The sequence below is a fragment of the Cupressus sempervirens genome, chromosome 8 (assembly GCF_028749045.1).
Source record: "Cupressus sempervirens isolate cs-2001-9-10 chromosome 8, ASM2874904v1, whole genome shotgun sequence".
Taxonomy (NCBI): Eukaryota; Viridiplantae; Streptophyta; class Pinopsida; order Cupressales; family Cupressaceae; genus Cupressus; species Cupressus sempervirens.
The window spans coordinates 393,446,413-393,469,212 of record NC_143125.1 but is presented as its reverse complement, the minus strand read 5'-3'; the positions used below and the strand labels follow the sequence as shown (position 1 = coordinate 393,469,212).

At 35.4% G+C, this 22,800-nt stretch overlaps 1 protein-coding gene across 4 annotated transcripts in view; it reads left to right on the top strand.

The window, feature by feature from the left end:
• Window positions 1-22,800, top strand: part of LOC149542942 (zinc finger CCCH domain-containing protein 27-like) — a 99,968-nt gene that overhangs the window by 55,300 nt on the left and 21,868 nt on the right. For all 4 annotated transcript variants that reach the window (XR_016355565.1, XR_016355566.1, XR_016355564.1 and 1 more), the window contains exon 2: window positions 1,144-1,262. Coding sequence is in view for 1 of the 4 variants with exons in the window: in XM_089797880.1 (XP_089654006.1) it covers window positions 1,144-1,262 (119 nt within the window). In the remaining 3 variants the exon portion in view is untranslated. The remainder of the gene's footprint in view (window positions 1-1,143; window positions 1,263-22,800) is intronic.

The following is a 22,800-nucleotide window of genomic DNA, read 5'->3' as shown; positions in this document are numbered from 1 at the left end:
TGAAGGTTTCAGATGCAATGGAGTTGATTTGCAAAAATATGGGTATAATTAGTATTTATTTTTGGAGATTTTTGCTTCTATAATTCAAACAATATAATATTCCCAATTATAATTTTAAAAAAGTTGTACAAATTTGTTAGGATAGACTTCATCAAATCACATATTCATAACTAAATTCTCATTATCAACTGAGAATAATTTAAAGAAGAGAAATAATTTACTAAGAAGGAGAATCAATTTGTCTACAAAGAAACATCCTTCTAGGTCACATATATTTTGAAGTTAATAAGGAAGTTCAAACAAGACTCCTAGCTAATGTTATAGTTTATATTCTGCAAAAGCTTTTTTGTGAGAAGAAAAGCAAACTGTAGAATAATTGTTACAACGGGAGACTGTTTGGAACATAACAACTAATAATTCCATTTAAAAGATTCAAAAGATTTAGTTGAGTCAACATTTATTAAAAAAACAAAACATATTGAAATTCTCATTAGCTGAAAGGTGTCAGGGCTATTGGCTTCTACAAGTTCAAGTTTCATCATGGATGTTTCATTTAGTAAGACTTGTGGTTTTGAAACAAGGATATTTGTTTTTATAAGCAATACATAAAGTGGAATTTTTAACACGTAAACGAAAAGTATATAATAAAAAGTTATTTTTAAAGTTTAATGGCATCAAATTTTTAACTATGCTTAATTTTTTTAATCTCAACTGGATAAACATTGTCATTTTTCCCTGGCATGAGAAAATGATAATTTTTTTTTTAGTGTAAAAACATAACAGTTTCTCTTAATAACTGTTATCCCTTTGAAGTAACTGATATTTAACTCCTCAGTACAAAAATCATAAATAATAACTTAAAGTTAACCATACTTTAGTTATCGAAACATGTGGATAGGAATTTGAGCATGCACTTGCCTACATGCTATTTCGGAAGTGCTAGAATAGAGGAAGCTCATAATTGAAGGCCACAAGTAGGAGAATTGCTGAAAAACTGGGTTGTATAAAACCAAAATTATTGTTATTTTAAGCATGATAAAACAATAGTAGTAACCTTATTGTATTTCCCTAATTTTATAGTGTTGGAATTGCATATGTAAAGTATAATTCTTATTTTCTGCTTGTTTTTATTTTATTTGGCAGGACAGAAGCAGATCCTGCATTATTGGCAAATTATATAATAGCATTGTTGAAGAATAACAAACCTAAGAAGGAGCTACAAAAGCTTTGTGTTGATAAGTTGTATGATTTCCTAGGCAATGGTATATTCCTATATTATCTTCTAGTTTTTTGTTTGCCATATTTATTGGTGGTCTTCTTTAAATTTTCTTTTCTTTTCTAGCAATGATTATACTTATATAGCATGGTGAAGACTTCAGGTATTATGTGCCCTTAATCATTAGTTATTATTGATGATAATTTGATACAGGAAAAAGGTATGTCTGTAGCCATATAATCTAGAGAGGTTCTCTTCATTGATAAACACTAAGCACTATCATTTTATTCATATGGTTATAGGGTAATGTGTCATACAAGTATCAAATAGTATCGTAGTAATGAGGTATGTGACCAAAATATCATCTCGCAGCATTTTATCATCACAGAAAACCGTATTTGTTGTAATCACCCTTTTCTGAAGTAAAATTTAATAATAAATAAAAATAAAAATAAAATATAATATATCGCTAAGAAGAGACAATTAATAATAATATATTGCTAAGAAGAGACAATTAATAATAATATATTGACTGATCAACAAGGACTCCATGAAGAGCAGTGGTAATACATTAATGACTATGATAAATTAGATGGATTTATTATCAATGATGAATTATCCAGCCTAAACAGCACTTGATGAAATCACTATCTATAGGCAATGAATTATGATCAATGTTTTAAAGTTGAGGGCGTGGTGATTAAGTTATTAGCAGTTAATGATCTAACACAACTATTTTGGTAGCTGCTGACGATAGAACTTAAAAGATTATTATCAAATTGTAAATTATTAGAAGAGACATGGCTCTTTAGGAAGGATTCAACTTCAGAAGAGTTTATAGTGCCCACAAACAAATAATGTCAGCCATTAAGTGAAGATGGGAGGACATGGAGGAAGAGGGGTAAAAAAGAGATGAGAGACAATCTGCAATGCAGCAAATAAGAACAGGGTGAAACATCTGTATCTTCTTTTCTATCTTTGTGAATCTTCTCAATTGAGTGTTTGTCTATAGGGCTTTAAGTATTCCATACTTAGATTGGAAATCAGAAATTACTTGAGTATTTATCTATTGGGCATTAAGGATTCCCTACTTAGATTGGAAATCAGAAATTACTAAGCGTTTTGTCTATTGGCATTAAGGATTTCATGCTTGGATTGGAAATCGGAAATTACTAAGTGTTTGTCCATTGGGCATTAAATTTAATGATTCCATATTTAGATTGGAAATTAGAATTTACGATTTGTTATCGGTTTCCATCAGAGAGAAGAATCAGTGTATAAATTATATTTGGAAGAGTCGGATTATAAATCTTTATGTGGCCAGCATCGAAGGATCATAGTTCATCAAATATACATATTGATATAGATCAGATGGATTAGTGATTATAATAGTCATTGTTACTATGAAGGTGAGTAGAATACTGGATGGGCTATGAGAAACCACAGAGTAACAAGGGCAACTATTTATTTTTATACCAACTATAAAGCATTCAATGGTTAATAATATCAATTACGAATCATAATGTTACAAGCACTTGTCAGGCAACATTGTCTTCATAGTTAAATGTGTGTTTAGCCCATAGAAGTTGTCTGCATCAAACTATTGCTTTGATGTATTTCACCTCTGCTGTGAATAAAAAATTGGAGTTTGTTTATTACTCAACTAACATATAAGACACCAAGGAAGATTGGGTTACCCCACAAATACTTTTTTTGTCATCAACATTGTTATCATTCTTCACCTCTTGGATATGACAACCCAACATCCCCTGTGCCCTTTAGGTATTTGAACGTCTTTTGACTGTAATGAAGGGTACTCCCCTTATAACACAAACACATACGCAAATAGAGAAATAACAACAATTTGCAAGAACAAAAAGTTCGCTTCTTATTATTTTCAAAAGATGGAATTACAAATTATAGAAATAAAACATGCAAAGTCACATGGGCATTTCTCTTATAATATTTTGTAAGCTAGAGCCTTGACCAACAATGTAGAAAAATCCTAAACAACCCTACGAGCTTCCTTTATATATAGGCAATTTTCCACTGCCCAAGAAGGTTCTAAAATTTAACCCTAGGCCTTGAGGCCGACCAACCCTAAATTTTATTATTTTTCATATTTTATTACATAAGAGTAGGACCCGACAACTTTCGGAACTCAAAATAAATTTTGAAGAAATTTCATTTTTGCGCATTTCAGGTGGTACAACTTTTGAAGACCACATAACTCATTGCTAGTTGCTCTGATTGACTATTATGACCCCATTTCAGAAATGCCATGACTTGATCTACAATGCGTACTTTTCTGTAGCTCCAGTCAGTCAAGGTTTGGCCCTTTTTCAGAGACTCTAAAGCCTTCAAAATTTAGTTCAAAGTTTATACGTTGCTGCCAATATCGATTTTTTTAATAACTTTACAAATAGGCTTGATATTGTAGTGAAACTTTACTGGTAGGCTGATATATCTAAAATGAACTTTCAATGATGAAATCAGCATATTCTGAGCTCAAATGACCAACTTAGTAAAAATAGCAAGCCTTTAGAAATAGTAACTCTGCACTGAGATAGCCCTTATTGAAAACCAAATCAGAAATATTTTCGGGTGATGCAAGACTGTCCTTACCCTTGAGAAGCTTTTGCATCAGACACCTAGGGTAATTTGAAAAGTGACCTTGTCACATCTCAGGTGTTCAAAGGAAACCAAGACCACTAACCTTCACCCTTGTCAGCCATGACGAGTCTTCAATAGGTCACCCTTTCCATTTGACTAGATATTCTTCATATGTCTTGTTTCTTGTGCTTCAGCCAACACGATTGTCCAATATATCTTCAATCTCTTTTGTAGCTGAAGTAGTTGATGGAATACTCCACTGTGCTTATGTGATCTCATCTTCAATACCTCCTTCATGATACTCTTTGAAATGTTATTAACACTGGTAAAATATTTAGGTCACTGGGCAACTCTAATGCATAGGTATTTTTTGAATCATGCTTCTTTACTATCTTGCATGGTCTAAGCTTCTTCATCTTTAATTTATTATATGTTCTCACTGGAAATCATTCCTTTCTCAAATGAACCATGACTTCATCTCTAATCCGAAATTCCTTATGCCTCCTTTTCTCATCTACCTTAGCTTTGTACTGTGTGTTTATTTTGGTAATGTGTTTCTTCACCTCCTTATGAACATTCTTCAAGTGTTCTGCAAAATCTTCAGCTTCAACACTATTTGTCTCCCCTTTGTCCACCTTCCGTAAGTCAGAAGCATTTCTCTACTTCCATATACTATAAGGAATGGTGCTTTACCAATGCTCCTATTGACATAATTCTTGTATGCGAATTCTACTTGTGGTAAAATCAAATCACATTCCTTTGGTTTATCTCCAAGCAAACATTGCAACAAATTTCCCAAACTCCCATTCACCACTTCTGTTTCTCCATCACTATGTGGATGATTAGATGAGCTGAACTTCAAATTTGTCTTTGACTTTTTCCACAATGTTGTCCAAAAATACCCAACAAACTTGGTGTCTCGATCTGAAACTAAGCTCTTTGATAGACCATGTAGTCTCATCACTTTTGAAAAATAATTCTGCCACATGAACAACATCAACAATCTTCTTCTTGCACGGAATGAAATGTGCCATCTTTGAACACTTGTCTACCACCACGAAAATTGAATCATGCCCTCATTGAGTCCATGGTAAGCCAAGAACAAAGTCCATATGGATATCCTCCCATGTCTTCTATGGTACAAGTATAGCCCTATATTCTACTTTGTTCCTTTTGCCATTCAACATACTTTGCAACTTTGTACAAATTTCTTAATATCTTGCCGCAACTATAGCTAGATTATCTCAACCAAAATGTCCAACCAGCCCTCCACTATGCTTCTCCTTGATGAGATTCTCCCTTATAGAACTCTTCGCAATGCACAATTGACTTCCTCTGAATAGCATACCATCCTGGATGATGAAATCCCACCACCCGGTTTTGTCTAGACTCTAGAGTAACAGGTTTTGTACAAGCTTTCTAAGCTTCACGAAAATTAGGATCCTCTGGATACAAACTCTTGAGTGAGCTCCTTGAACACAACAATTTCTATTTGCATCTTTATCAACAAAATCACTCTTTTGCTAAGAACATCTGCTACCCTATTAGACTTCCCATTCTGGTGTTTCAAAAATAAATATAGAACTCCACAAAAACTCAACCTATTTCAAATGCGTCTGATTCAATTTTCCTTAATTATTCAAATACTGCAAAGCTTGATGATCAGTATATAAAACAAACTCTTTAGGCAAAAATAATGTCTCTACTTCTCCAATGCCTAAACTATAGCATACAACTCTTGATCATAAACAAAATATTTTCTTTTGACATCATTTACTTCTCATTGAAGTAAGCAATAGGTCTACCTTCTTTACTCAAAACAACTCCAATTGCATTACCACTAGTATCACAATTTACTTGCAATGCCTTATTCAAATATGGAAGTGCTAAAACAGGTTGTTCTGTAACATTTTGTTTCAACAATTCAAAACTCTTGTCTACTCTTGTAGTCCACTTAAACTCCTTCCTATCCTCTCATTGTTTCAGCCAAGGGTCCACAAACACTGCAGAAAGTCCTGATAAAATTTCTATAAATCCTAGCCAAATCATGAAAAAATCTTACCTCACCTAAGCTTCATGGAGTAGGCCATTCAAGGATAGCCTTCACCTTCTCCGGGTCCATTTTTAGACCTTCTGGTGAAACTACAAATTCTAGATATATTAACTCCTTCACAAAACTACATTTCTTCAGATTAATCAACAATTTCTCTTCCCTTAGCATCTCAAACAGCCTACAAACATGCATTATATGCTCTTCATATGTCTTTCTGAAGATCAAAATATCATCTAGGTAAACAATGACAAACTTACCTAGAAACTCTTTTAGTACCTTGTTCATGAGCCAGATGAATGTTCTCGGTGCATTGGTTAGCCCAAAAGGCATGACTAACCACTGTTACAAGCCCTCCTTTGTGTTGAAGGCTCTCTTCCATTCACCCCTTTCTTTGATCCAGATTTCGTGATATTGACTCTTCAAATCTATCTGTGAAATACATAGATTCACTCAAACAGTCCATAATATCATCCATCCTTGGCAAGTGAAATTTTGACTTGATTGTGATCTTATTGAAAGCTCTAGAATCTGTACACATCCTTCGTTCTCCAGTTTTCCTTGGTGCTAATACTGTTGGTACAACACATGTACTCAAACTTTCTCAAATCAACCCCTTTTGCAAAAATTCTTGTACTTGTCTGTCTAATTCTTCACTTTTTGCTGGAATCATTCTATGAGCTGCCTTATTTGGCAAATTGGCTCTTGGAATCAAATTCATTTGATGACTAATCTTTCCCATTGGTGGCAACCCATCAGGCACATTATTTGATGACTAATCTTTCCAACTAATCTGCAACTTTCGTAGGTACATCTTCTGCTCCCTCTTTACCAGCTTCTGGAATAAAAGCAGAACACATGCTATTGCTTCATACCTTCTAGAAACTTTCTTCCATCCATTAAACAAATTATAGTAGTGTTACATACCTTTTTGTCTATTTCCTTTAATGTCTTCAGAATTCCATCCTCAGGGAATACGTATTTTCACGACCATCATGTATAGCACGCCTGTCAAACTGCTGTGACCTCCCTAGACATATGACATGCATCCTTGGGTAGGATGTCACATAGTACCTCATCACAGTAGCTCCCAATCTTGAACTCCACCAAGCACTGTTTGTTGATCATGACCTTGTGGTCATATTGCACCCAGGCAATCCGAGATGGACATGGTTGTCTCTCTTTCTCGAGCTTTAATTTTGTGACCATCTCCTCTAACACCAAATTATCATTGCTCCCATGATTAATAATCACATCATAACACTTTTCCTCACACTTACACCTAGTGCAAAACATACTCTTCCTTTGATCTAACTCCTCTTCATTTATCAGGGTTCTCTTGACAAAGAGGGTTTCTCCCCTCAACATTATCTAAGTGCTCAAACTGGGCTTCTAATTCTTCTTCATGTGCAACTCTGGCCTAGCCTTCATCTCTCTTATCTTTCCTTCCTTAGCGTTGGGGACATTCATAGGTTCGATGCCCTTCTTCACCACAATGAAAACAAGTTCCACGAAGACCTCCTCTTCTTGGTCCTTGCCCTCTTGCTCTTCTTCTCTGATTGCTATTATTTTGATCATGGAAACAATTGAAATTATTTCTCCTTTGATTCTAATTGTTGCTTGCCTCATCATTCTTTTTTTGATCTTCATTACGACCTCCATAAGACCGTCTATTGGATCTGCCACCACAACCTCTTCCACTTTACTTGCTTTTAAACTTCTTGTTCAATTTTTCTTCTACCCTTAAGACAAACTGGTAAGTCTCTTCAATATTGGTCATTCTTACCACACTCAACTCCTCTTGATTACTTGGCCTCAACCCATTAAGGTAATAGACAATTCTCTCCTTGTCGGCTTCTGTATGGCCTATTCTAATGAGGACGTGATATAACTCTTCTATATACTCTTGAACAAATCTTCCTGCTTGCTTCAACCCTTGCATTTTCTTCAACAGATCTAGCTCATAATCAACATGAATGAATTGTTGCTTAAATTTCTCCACCATCCGATCTCATCTTGTGATTTTACCTTTTCCTCTTCTATTTGGTTGTAACTGAATCTCCTGCCACCAAATTTTCACATGCCCTTTCAGCTTGACCTTCGCAAATTTTACCCTCTTAGGATTTTCAGATTCGTCATAGTCAAAATATTCTTTTAGATGTGATCTAGCCAATTAGCTCCTCTAAGTTAAGATTTTTTGAAAAGGTGGGGACTTCAATCTAGGGTCTTTTTCCAATCTTGGATGACTTTGAAAAACTTATCCTCCCCTGCTCGCTTTTTCCTTCATGTTCAACATGCTCTTCTTCTTCAAATTCATCCTCAATTTCATAGCTCATTGCAATATTCCTTCCTCTACGAATCTCCTCTTGCAATGCTTGGTCTTGTCTTTGGAGGGCTCTAAAATCCTCATTTGTCACAGCTCCATCTCTTTTGCCATGGTTGTTGCGTGGAGGCATTTTCACGCTTATTGCTCAAAGCCACAACCATGGTCTTGGTGCAAATTGTCTTACTGTCGATGCTTTGTCTACATGCTCAAGAACTCCTACTTTGATACCACTTAATGAAGGGTACTCCCCCCAATGGCACAAATGCATAACAAAAATAGAGAAATAACAAGTTGTAAGAACAAAAAATTGGCTTCTTATTATCTCCAAAAGATGGAAATACAAATTTCAGAAATAAAATATGCAAAAGCCACATGCACATTTCCTTACAATATTTTGTAAGCCAAAGCCAACACCAACGCAAAACTGTCCTAGAGACAACCCTACGGGCCTCCTTTATATAAGAAATTTTCCACCGCCCAAAAAGGTTCTTGAAATTTAACCCTAGACCTTGAGGCTGTCCAACCCTAAATTATTATAATTTCTCATATTTTATTACATTAGAGTAGGCCTCAACAACTCTTGGAACTCAAAAGAATTTTTGAAGAAATTTTATTTTTACCCACTTTAGGTGGCATGACTTCCGAAGACAATAGCTCATTGCTGGTTGCTGTGATCTTTGGAAATGCCATCACCTAATCTACAACACCTAGCTTGCGCAAGCTCCAACCAACCGAGGTTTTACCCCTTTGTAGAGCCTCTAAAGCCTTAAAAGCTAGGTTCAAAGTTCTTATGCCTTGATGCCAATAACGAAAAATCTCAATAACTTCACAAATAGACTTGGTATTGCAATGGAACTTCATTGGTAGGTTGATATATCAAAAATGAACCTCCAAGGATAAATCAGGACATTCTGAGCTCAAACGACCAACTTAGTAAAAATAGTAACCCTCCAAAAATAGTAACTCTGCATTGAGATAGCCTTTATTGAAAAATAAATTCAGAAATATTTTTGGGTGATGCAAGATTGCCCTTACACTTAGGATGCTTCTGTGTCAGACTGCCTACACATTGTTTCCTTCAACTCTACTTAAAATCGCACCACCAAACCAACTGCTTGCATGATATCAGATCATATAGCTGTCAGACATAAGTAAGTTTTGGTGATGGTCATGTATAGACTCTGTAAATATCAGACAATTATTTTGATTTCTTGCATAACAGTATCTGATCTTTGCAATTGATCTATGTAATAGAGATTATGCCCAATATCACATTATTGCTGATTCAATCAATAATATATATGCAAAATGATTCGGTTCATATATATATATATATATATATTTCACTGTTATAACCAATATTAATAGTACAGCACTACATATGATCTATTTCCTTTCTTATCTCATCCTTATGCAGAGTGCCGAAGTATTTTATATTCTCTTACTTTGTTTCCTTTAATACATATATTTATATTTTCTCATATCAGATCTGCCATAAATATGTCCTCCATAAGTTGTTCATACAATTCCCTTGAATGCATATATTCTTCTCATAGATCTATCATGATCATTTGTATTTTCTTCATAAGACTTCTGGTTTATATATGATATCCTTTTCATACACAACACTCAACACTCCGTCCCTTATTCTTCTTCACATATTTACATATACTTGCTTGATCTTTTCTTCTATATCTGTAAGATCATCTTTATATGTGCACAATCTCTTCCTCTATCTCTGCACAAATTTCTTTTATATGTGGCATGATCTTTCTTATTATCTCCGTATTGACATCGTCTACTATGTCTGTATAAGTTTCCTTTTACATCTGCAAGGATCTCTTCTTAAATCTTCTTGTGCTCGAATGGTACATCTTTGTGTCTCTCACACACTGTTCTTCTCCAAATTCAAAAATGATTTGTATTTGTCTTATATATCTTCCATATATCCTTTCCATAAAGAGATGTGATCCTTCAATGTGGAAGCCAATATTTAAATGTTTTGTCTTTCCTTTATTTGTATTGAATTCTATTTTAAACTAAATACAGCTGCTCACTAATGGCTGTTTATTTAGTACATATGTCTTATTAACTGTTCTTTGTTCTCAACAATAAGATGTTATGTATTAGTGTCTTTAACTGTTCTTTTAGTTCTTTAAAGTTTTAAACTAATCATTATAACAAACTAATCATAGCCAGCTTACTATTCTATTGAATGATTCTAATAAATCTGCTGACATTGTCAATTTCATGCTTGCATTTACTAATCGTTGCCTTTTCGTTATACAAAATACTGACTTGTAATTAAATCGCTGTATTATCAATTCAATCCATGCTGATTGCTGCTCATAGTTATGAGTGTTTTCTCTTAATATTACTCGTTTTGTTTCAATTTTCTTTCCCATCCGATGATATTCAGACTGATTCTTTGTGTTGGAGATTATTCTAGTTTTCCTGTCCTGTTTGATGATGTCCGGAAATTAATGCCCCCCTGATAATGGATCTGAGATTCAATACACATTACTCAAAACTCCAGGGTTGCATCCCTTGCATGCCCACAGACATCACTTCCTAAACCACAGCTCTTCATGACAATCACACTCCTGTAGCCAAATCAATTTATTGCTTTTCTTCATGGTATCAATATGTTTTGACTTATACTATTGATGTTTGATTGTTGGTCTTGATTGTTGTTATCAGAAGTTAACTGACCGCATTAATTTATTATTGCTGTTGCCTAATATCTAAGTTGCCGGTTCGGATTTGGGTTCAAAATTCATCCAAATTTTCTTTGGGTTGGATTTGGATTCGTTTTGGGTTTGTCCATACAAGAATATATGTTTTCTTTCAAAAATATATAGATATATGTATATATATGCAGCAGCAAATAATTTCATACACCACTATGCTAATATTAAAGCAACAATACACCAACTACATATATTAACATTTTAGTCTGAATGACCTAACAAAATGCAAAATACATCACCATATCAATGTAACAATAATGTTAACATCAATAATCAGTCATCACTGATCAAATACCATCAAAAACTATTAAGATAATCATCATCAGTCTGCTGTTGCAATTTTGGAAGCACAAAAGTGGCACTAGCATCGACACTAGCAATGTTAGCCTCAAGAGTAGCCTCAACATCACTAGGCAGCTTGTGATTATCATCATCAGTTGCAAGTGCATCAAATTGGGCAATTGAATCTTACAACTCCGCACGCTCTGATTCATCTATCCTTCACCTCCCCTTTACAATCCACAACTCTCAAAAAATTTGTGTCTCTTGTGGACATTACAATGATATTGACCAAAGGATGATTTCTTGCATCTTTCCCTTCATCGGATAGTCTGGTCAAACCTATTTTGATTATGAATCTTTGATGGGCTGCTTGAAAGCCTCTACATGGATCACCTTTCTGTCCAATAAAGTGGTGCACACCTTCTCATAAGCCGGGTCCTTAATCTCTTTGGAGCGTCATTAATTGATCTCATCACTTTTTGCCAATACGGTGAGAAAACAACATTAAAGGACAATCTAATTCCATATATGTGTCTCACTATGCCTTCTCAATCTTCTCTCTAGCTTCTTTCTAAGATGATATTTCCAAGGGCCCCTTTACTCTCTTATTTCTGACGGGTTCTTGAGGAGCACACAAGAATTGATGGTCCTCTTTGGGTGGCTCATTGGAAGTGGAAATTGAAGCCATAGATGTTTTTGTTTTATTTCTAGATTTGTGCAAAGGATGAGAATGTGCATTCCTAGCTACTTCGTGTGCTTGTTTTTGCTCTTGAATATATTTGTTCACAATATGGTTCAGAAGAAGGATTTTAGGTAGTATTCCATTAACTCTTGTTTTCCCTGTACAAAACTTAATGCCTTTTGAGGAATAAAGCACAGATGTGCTTTCACTTTACTATAAGAGCTACTAAATTCGTCTTTTTGCAAGGGCTGCAAATCTACACAAAACCTTCTCCACCTGACATTGGTTGAACCAATTCCACATATCTCTATAATGGAGAGGTTTGGTCTATTTTGAACTGGGAGTTTCTGGTGCTAGAAACACACGCCATTCTATGAATCTACAAACAAGACACAAAGCCACAAACCAAAACGAAGAAAGAAAATAAAGCTAGAGAACTTATCTAATTTTGAGAACAAATGCAATTCACTTTTAAAAACCAAAAAAACTAACAAAAGCCTATCTCTTTGGTTGAAATCTTCGTCTTTAGTGCCTTTGAGGAGTCGTCAACACTTACAAACACATAGGAGAAGCTCACAAACAAGCTTAGAGTGTTTAATGATCATCTGTCATCAATCCTTGAGCAATGGCATTCAAACAAGAAAGTTTAGCAATGGAGTCAATAAGTTTTCGTTTTCATGCACAAATGACATATAAAACATTTTTGCTCTTTTTAGTGGTCACTTCTAGTGTTGGAGGGTCGAATAGATCTGATTTGGCAATTGTTTTGAAAACGTCAATGAATATTTTTTTGGGTCAAATTGTCCAAAATCTTTAAAAGTTGTTAGGGGTTCCTGTGTTGAAATCAGAAGTCTTTAGAAGCTGCCCAAAATTCCACTCGGGTCCCTTTGTAGGACTTTTTGGCGAATTTACTAGAGTGCAACGAATTTTTGGGTGTATGTGAATTGGTCCACACTTTCAACCGAACTGACTCCCAAATTCCACATGCAAGGAGTGAATGTGGTAACTTCCTAATATGAATCCTTACTCATCGATCTTTGTTATTTTTATGATCAATCCTCTATCAACTAATTGCTATTATGGTTTGGTTAAATATTATTATCCCAATATCTTGTTCATGATGACCTTTACGGGCTGCATAATCTCCATGATTCTCAGGTGGCTTAGATCTTACACTAATATCCTCAATCTCAATGTCTTATTACTGCAGTAGCATTGAACGTTATTGATTCCTCAAATGATATCCTTATTATCCTTAATCTCCATTTATCCTCTACAGCTTCGATATTATTGTTAGTGATATCTTAAAAAGATATCTTACCTTCTTCAGTAATAGCTAGGTATTAGGGGGTGATCCTACTTGTCGATTCTTTACATGTAATTGATCTCCAAATAGCTAATTGTATATCTAGTCGATCCGGCTATTAATATTTGCCTTGGGATAATTACCATTGGTAATTGCCTCATCACATTACTTTGAGTTATGTCTTTATTGCTTTGAATATAATTATTATTCCTATCTAATCACTGTTTATCATATGAAGCATTCTTAAAGGTTATTCAGTTATGTATTCATTTAGTATTATTATCATATTATTATTTATATTCATATTTTCAATATAATTATTTAGTAAATCTTCTTTTAGAAAGGGACATCATAGACTTGGTTAGCCTCAAGAGATTATTCATCCTTACTCAATTTACATCCTATAACCATGTGATTCTCATTATATTGCAGCCTTCCATCCTAAATTTCTTCAACATCTCCTTAATATACTTGGTTTGTGAAGAGAATATCCTATACTTTGATTGTGAAATTTGCAACCCAAGGTAGAAAGACAACTCACCAAGCATTGACATTTTGAACCCCTTCTGCATGTTTATGGAAAAACCTTGGCACATCTTGTCTCTGCCACCTCCAGAAATAATATCATTCACAAAGACCACAACAATCAACATGTCATCTCCTTCATTTTCGATATAAAGATTGCTATCCACAATTCCTTTTTCAACTTGCTGTTGAAGATATCTGTCTTAACTTGTGCATCGATCCCTCGAGGCTTGTTTTAGGCCATTAAGTGCTTGAAAACATGGTTCTCATTCTACGATAGGAGAAATCCTTTGGGTTGTTCAATATCGACCTCTTCCTAAATTAGAAAGGTTGATTTCATGTCAATTCAGTAAGCTTTGAAAGTTTTAAAACTAACGAGGGTTTAAAACATCCCTTTCACCTCTTTATGAACAACTAGACAAAGGTTTCTTCAAAGTCAACCCCTTCAAATTGAACAAATATCCTCACCACCTCTTGACAACTGCAGAAAAGGTTTCTTCAAAACCAGGCCCTCCAAATTGAGCACATCCCTTGCATTGTAATGTTGCCTTGTCTTTCACAACTTGGCTGTCCTCATTTAGCTTATTCCTGAATACCCATTTAGTGCTACTCACATTCTTAGCTTCACATTTTGGGAGAAGTTCTCTAGTTCCATTCTTCTCAGTTTTATTCAATTTCTCATCCATAGCCATTATGTAGTGCTTGTCTTCACTTGCTTCTATGAAGTTCTTCGGTTCTATTTTGGAGAGTAAGCATAGGTTTGCATGTTTTGATGTACTAGCAAATCTCTTTTTCGGATGGATTTTTGTATCATCGTGCCAACGAATCAAGTCTTTTAGATGATTCTTGTGCAGAAATCTGGATGGAGTCTTGTATGATGCCCTTGATGATGTCTTTGGTTCTCTTTTCTCAACTTCTTCACCTTCAATTGCTTCCTCTACTTTGTCTTCTTTGCAATTTTCTTCTTCTTGATGATCAACTTCTTGTGCCATTTCCTTCCTCTTTTCATTAACTTACACGTTTGCACTTTCAACGACTTTGTGCAATCTTTTATTATAGCATTTGTAAGCTTTACTGTTTGTTGAATATCTAACAAAGATACCTTCATTACAACTAGAGTCAAAGTTTAATGAGTCTCCATCATCTCTTCTTATATGGCACTTATCTCTTCTTATATAGCACTTGTTCTTGGGAACATTAATACTTGACTCATGCAAGCCTTCCCTTCCAAAGTTCATATGGGGTTTGTTGTTTTTTGCCATCATTTGTGCTTGGTTCAAAATATAGAGTGTCTTATGAACCACATCTTTCAAAACGTATTGGAAATCTTGGATTTATTTAAACATGGCTGCTCTTTTTTCCTTTTGAACAACTCCATTCTTCTCTGGAGTTGTTGTGGCTGAATAGTCTTCTCATTTCATGTTGTTCATATAATTCTTTGAATCCGTTTGAAGTGAGCTCTTCTCAATCAAATCTTAGGTATTTTTCTTAGCTTAGTTTCATTCTCTAATAAGGCTTTGAATGCTTTAAATCTCTCAAAAGCTTCAGATTTTTCTTTAAAAAAATTACTCATGGCATTTTATAATAATCGTCAATTAGTAGAATAAATTAGCTCTCACCTTATAAGTTTCCTATGCTTGTTGGCCAACATAAGTCATTATATATACATCTCAAAGGTTTTGACCTAGAGTATGCCTTTGATTTGAAACTTGTCCTTGTTTGCTTTCCATATTGGCACTATTTGGAAATAGTATTAGGGGGTTTTGCTGATTTGTGATGTACCTTATGGCTTGTTTATGGCTGATCTTCACATTGTTTGCAAAGTTCAAGTTTCCCATTCTTGTGTTCCATAATCAACTCTTTTCTTTGTGTCCCATATAACACTTTTTAATCTTGATTTCTTTGAGGATGTAGAGGTTTTTTGCTGTTCTATATGCACAGTCCATCAATTTTCCACCTTTATCTGAGTGAATAGCTTCTCAACATCGCAAGGTGTCCATCGATTTTCCACCTTTATTTGAGTGAGTGGATTCCCAACAGCTCAAGGTTGAGCTTCCATTTTGTTGAAATTCTTTCATCTTTGGTTGTGGTAAGTTTGCAACCATTCTTTATTTCTGTAAATCGCATTTGCAAAATGAAGGGTTTGTTCTTTAAGTGGTAAGCTTGCAGTGGAGTGCACTAGCATGGGTTTTTGTAAGACCACAATCCTTACTCCACTAAAATGCACAAAGGCGTGTTGTGGTGGTTGCAAGGAACATTGATAGAATGCTTTTGTTGAATGAGTGCTTGTAGCAGAGAGTGCCACGTGTTGGCATTGGAAAATGTTTGAAGGCAAAGAAAAATAACTTCAACAAACTATTCGTATGTCATGAGTCTAGGGTGTGGACCAAGTTAAAGAAAAGATAAAAGGGCTCACAAAGCAAGTAAAGATGCCCCTTGGTAACAGAGGAGTCCCAACATGTTTAGAGCGCATATATGAATTAGACGCATGCCAGTTATCATTTTAGAAGTGGAGGATATCAAGACGTGTTGCCTTGCAAAATCAAAGGCTCAATTGCTAATTGAAGGGGAAGCTTATGCTAAGGAAGCTACAACAAAAGAAGAGTGGATGGTACAAGTTGCAATATCTCTACAGACTCATTTTAGAAGTGGATGATGTCAACAAGCATTGCTTGGCAAATTCAAAGTCACAAGTACTAACAAAAGGGAAAGCTTACACTAAGGCGGTTAGAACAAAAGAAGAGTGGATGGTACTGGTGGCAATAGCTCTGCACGCATAGAAGAGAAATGAAGCAATGACTATAGGCCTAAAGAGGTTAGAACAACCATCATTATGGCTGATACCATGTAGACGAATGTGGGAGAATCTCTTATGTTAAGCCGCTTCCTCCATGTTTGGGTTATGCATTGTATGTAAGAAGAGCTAGACTCTGTTGTAGGGGTTGGCTGTTGATGTTATAATTTAGTTGGATAAATTAAATTATATATATGAGATATTAAATAATTTATGACAAACATCATATAGAATAGTTTAAATTATATCGTAATAATTAATTATTACAATTATAGTTGTCTTTGTGTTAATTTTGTGATAATGAATGGACATGTCACATGAAGGGACATGTCTCTTCTAGGTTTATCCTCCATATAAATGAAAGAGATCATTGCTTTGGAAAACATATACCTCACATGATAGTGCTTAGTACATTTGTACCACCGGTTCCACTTCCTCAACATGGTATTAGGGCAGGTTCTTTACCAACCTATGAACTTTCAATAGTAAAGAAATATTACAACTCAGAATAAATTTGTATTTTAATAAGTCTAGATAATCAATAAAGAGAAATTAATCTCTCAATAGTATTGGCGTTAATTCTTCAAACTATATTTCAGGAGTTTTGTGTTGCTATTGCCAACGGTGATCAACGTTTAAAAAATAGGACTTCCTAGCCACTGTCGAAAGACGCAAGCGATGAATTGGAAGGAAAGATGACGAGCATTTGTAAGAGCAATTAAAATATGTATGTATCGCACATATATACATGAAGGAACATTTTGTATAAGGAATGATGAAAATGAAACAGCTATAGCGGTAATCAAACCTAGAGCAGTGGGGCATACAAAATTCATAAAAAAAGTTTGAGCTTATACTTATATGCAACAAGCAGTTTGTAGAGGAATGCCTGATAAAATAAAGACACTTCCAGTTAAAGATCATCAATTATTCTTTTAGTCTCAGCGTTGATTAAGGATCTCAGTTAGAATATACACAGTGAAGGTCCGCACCTAACATTCATTCTTTTCATAGTGCAATTTGCCTCAACATCGCAATTAGCTCGATTTTGTATCAGACATGCTTGCACACACATGATTTGGCTCCCAAAGACGCATTCGATCTGTATACTATAGACATACATTACAATTAGATTCTCGCATAGAAGCCTCCTTATATGTTGATACCAATCCAAGTTTATTGTCATACAAGCTCATGGGAACTCAAATATCCTAGACATAATTAAGGCAGGCATTCAGTGGCAAATAATTAATAAACATGTCTAGTTTCCCTTATAAGATAACCACGTGGATAACACCGAAATGGAAGGTAGGGACTACTGCATATGTTATACAGTGATGTCAACTGCTAGGGATATAAGTAAATTTATAATTTAATAAATATGATTCTAGTGCAATAAAACAGTATGCAGGAGCTGGAAAAGATAGTAAAGGATCTAAGACAATTGGAAGGAAATTTGCCAACAAGGTTTCACATCTTACATGCCTAATGACGCAAATAGGCTACAAATTGGATAGAACAAATTGGCTAAGTAATTACAAATATTGAAGTTTATTAAGAAAAGTTTAAGCTAGACCACGGAAAATTAGTTGTTGAAGTCTTGAGGATATGTAACAAAGTATGAAATTATCACTAATGGAAAGGCTTGTATTAGTAAAGACACATCCTTTCGAAAAGTATGGCTTCATATGAAGTAGCGCAACTCTAATAAGATTACACCTCTCTCTTCATATAAATGTTGATATAGGAAAGATATGAGGAATTAATATAAGGAGCATTAGTCAAGAAAGTGTATAGAGTAAAGAAGATGTGAAAAGATGAACAACTAATAAATGTGAAAGAAGGAACTCTCTTACATTGAAATCCGTCCCAAATCTTAAGGGGATTCATTGTTTTGACATTATTCCTCAACTACAAGAGATAAGTATTTTCTGATTATTATATCTTGAGAACTTCCTTTATTTATATTTTTGTAGTTAACCTCGTTTTTGTACTTCTATGCATATTATAAGAGTTATTTGCCTTGGTCTTTTTTTTTCTTCTTGCAGGATACAACCATAGTGACAGACATGACCAACCTTGGCGACAGACATGACCACGATAATGGACATAGCTTCGGTGATAGATACATAGCCTCGATAACAAACACAACCTCAGTGATGGACACAGCCTTGGGGATGAACACAACCTCGACGACAGATTGAGCCTCAACAACAGGCACAACTTCTATGATGGACATAACCTCGGCGGTTTTGTGCGGTGATAACAACAGTTCGAATTTTCTCTGAGGTGCAATCTGGAGCAATATTGATATTCAAGGGAAGAAGTTGTAGGATAGCATCGTTTCTGAGATATTAACGAGTCAGAGACAGAGCAACGATGGGAGTAGTTCTTTGTGGCATATGAAGGGCATTGAGTATCCAGCATAACTTGTCATTGACTGGTCTACTATTGTTGGAGCCTGAATGGTGACTTTCATCTCCAAGTGGGAAATCTTTGCGCAAAATGCAAGTGTGTGTAATGAAGGTCCGCCCCTTCACAACATTTGCAATCAGTGCCGTTGTCAATGAAGTTCAAATATTAGTTCTTGTGTGTTAATAAGTTTTGGCGAGAGTTTGTTGTAACTTAATTGCAGTTGTGTGGAGGTGTTTGTGAAAAGTAAACATTATTCGACTTTTTATGCTATGTAACTGCCAACACCAGTAGAAGTGGATTATACCACTACAGGAACTTTTTGGGAGTTACTCAGCGACAAAAGGATACCAACCAAAATTTTGTAACGGAGGAGTCACTACCTTTACAAATGATTGTATTTCTGATATGCGAATGATTAATGAACCGCCAAAGATAGTAGCACCGACACGTACATGTAGCTATCGGGAGTTACAAAATCTTGTCGCCACCTGTGTCGTGAAGGATCGGGAGTCATCAAGTATTCTCTTAATTTGGTATTGACTGAGTTTCATCACAACATTTGGTAGATAGAGTCGTAGTGATAACACCAAGAAGAAATATGGGAAAAACCTATTTATTGGATGGGGCACTGGGATGAAATCCCAAAAACAACATCAATTTTAGTATTCTCGGTTATAAGAACAAATCATTAACGGAAGGAAGAAGAATCTATTTAGATGAGTCTGGGAAGATAGTGAGTAGTTTTGCCTTGGGATCACATACTTTGTTTTCAAAAGGCAACAGATTATCGTTTAGACCATCATACGACTGTTGCATGTGCCCGAGTGGTGATATATTTGGCTCGTATTCTTGATGCAGCATATAGTTGTTTCTGGAGCCGTCAATTCTCAGATTGGGAGTAATTATGGGACCATACACATTATTCTTACCATTCCAAGTTGCAAACTGTATGGAGCATGTGTAGGGATACCCCCGGGTATGATTAACAATCCAAATTGCAGAGGAATCACCAATTTGGAAAAGCTTACAAGAAGTTATGTCATATTTCTTGGAGCCATTGTGAAATATGGATCGCAGGAGGAAATATATCAGGTTATATAGATTGAAACTGGAACCTCTGTAGTAGAATCAATGTCTTGGCGATGGTGGTCTTCATGAACTAGAGGAAATGGATTGATTATTTTGTGGGATTTGTATAAAGCATATGCTATGGCAGTCAAAGGTGGTGCAAATCTTTATTTTAAGAATGATAATGCAGCCAGTTCCACAAGGATGAGAGAGATGAAACAACAACGATGAAGAGAAAGAAATTTGTTGTGCTTGTTGGGCAAAGTATACTTGCTGTGGGATATACTGATGGAGATATTTTGAGTAATGAGTGTGTGATTGAGTTATCAATTTTTGAGATATTATTATCTATACTGCTGTTTGATCAATTTTGTGTGATAGCCATCTAGCTTTTCATAATAGGAGGGCTAGAATTCTCAGTATATTAGACTAGCAGTTATTTTTATATTGTTCTTCTGATTGGTATTTTACTATTTGTTCATTAGTGTTTGGTCACCAAGCACATTTCTGGGTTACTTGCGAACTGTTTGCAAAAATGTCAATGAAGAAAGTCTGAATTCATTATAGAACTAGGGAAGGGGACACTTTAGTGATATTTCAATACCATCTAGTGGCAGACAAAGGGACTGACTCCAACAGGTGTACCCAATCGATACAGATCAAATAGCTCACATCCTAATGGCAATAATAGGTGCATATCAAGTAAGGGGGTGATTGAAGATGTCTAATAAACTATTCAGAAATCAACTAAACTGTATAACTTTCCTAGAAGTATTAACATTGGCTAGAGAATTTTCCATTAGATACCTTGGCCGGAACCATTACAAAAACCAGAGATAGTGAAAATGCAAAACTATGAAGCAAAACGAGAAAAGAGAGCAGCTTCCTTAAATTTGGAGAATATTTGGGAAAAGAATGAAGATGCTTCATTAGTCATGTCAAGTGTTTAGTAAATCGAAAATCAGAAATGGTATTTCAAAATAGAGGTACTTGTTATGTATGATGAGTACACAAAACTCCCCTTGAAGATTCAAAAGGAATTAGCTTTCAGTGATTTCATAAAGTTCCATCTAAAACTCCAAAACAAGATCGATTTGGCAAAAAGTGAAGTACCTTGAATTAGCTCATGATCTCCTTGCAAAAGACTAGTGCAAAACATTGTATGATGAATTTTCAGCAGACCAAAATCATCTAATAGGGGACCTTGAAAAAGAAGAGCAGTCAACCCATATTGATTTACAACTCTCTGATGATCACGTAGAAGAGGTGACACAAGGTGCAAGTTTCTATGTTGGTGATTAGGAGATTAGCTTTGACAAGCAGGTTGATGAGATCACATGAGGTAATAGTAGGTTGGGGTCTTTGTGTGATGAACCATATATTTCCTACGCCCATGATAGGAATTCAGAGGGACAATCCAAGATGACACTACACGACGATGGGGTGTATCAACATGATAATGAAATGCATGCATTTAGAAACCAGCTGAAGGTTAACAAAGATATAGTTGTGGCATCTTTGGTACGTTATGACAACACTCACAAGTTGATTGAGGATCTCTACAAGAAGGTTCAAAAGGGAGTAGAAGAAGAATGACTTGTTTTTGATTTGCAAGTGGTCAAAACAACCCTTAAAACTATGAAATTAGAATATTTCTATTTGCTTTCCGACAGGGATAACATTCTTAAGGTTGCTGAAACACATGTTGATCAGCTGAATAAAGAGAGGAATGAGATTAAGGCTCTCAATAGAGAGCTTAAGGAAACACAGGAGACCTTGAATGATGCTCGGATTTCCCTTCAGGAAGCAGAAAATTAGATTAGGATCACAAATCACTCTTAGGAGCAGGAGGATAAAGAGAGGCTGGAATTTTCCTAGAGGTAATCGATGAACTTGATAGCATTCAACAAATGTATGCTTTAGAGAATTGCCCCAAGCGATCAAGTATTCCAATTTCAGATCACTTTCAGCAAATCGATAACCCCATGTTTGAAGTTGATGCTGATTGCATTTCCGATAATCCCTTGTTTGAGGTAAACGAGGACTCTCCTTTTGATTATCATGAAGAAGGTGATTCTGATTTCAGGATATGGAATCATGGTACGATTCCTAGCAAGGAATATGGGTCACAGGATGGAAGTGGTGATTTGACTACAGTTGTGTATCATAGGATCAATCCACATTGGGTTCTTGATTTCACACCATACAGGAGTTGGTTGGATTATTTACATCAGCCTTTGGATAGGTTTTGGTGCAGTTTTGAGGAGAGTTATATGTTGATCATAAGGAATGCTCTCTCAGCTTCATCCTTATTCATAGTACCTATGTACTCGGAGATTCTCTAGATTGAAGATGACAGTTTGGTATTTGTTGCGCCCAGGGTGTTACGCTCAGTTTTTGAGCCACTTGTTTATTACATCATCTATTTATGTCGGGTTGCCACCATCTTCTGGGTTATGCATAGTTCACTGATACATTCCTATCCTATCATAGTGGCTGGTTATGACAGCAGGGTTTGGAATCCAGGTGTTGCTCATATATATTATTGGCTTGTTGAGAACCTTGTTGTGATTCTATTCAGTTTGAGGTTGGATTTAGTGGTATCAGTAATGATCAGAGTTATTCAGTTTATAGGTGTAGAGTTTTTTCAGAGAGTTATATGGGATCTAGGGATCCGGTTGAGAGATAGATTGCAGAATGATATCTTGCTTCGCATTGTGGCTGAAATTGTTTTTAGCTTGGACTACAGGGCTACCTACAGACTCGTATCGGA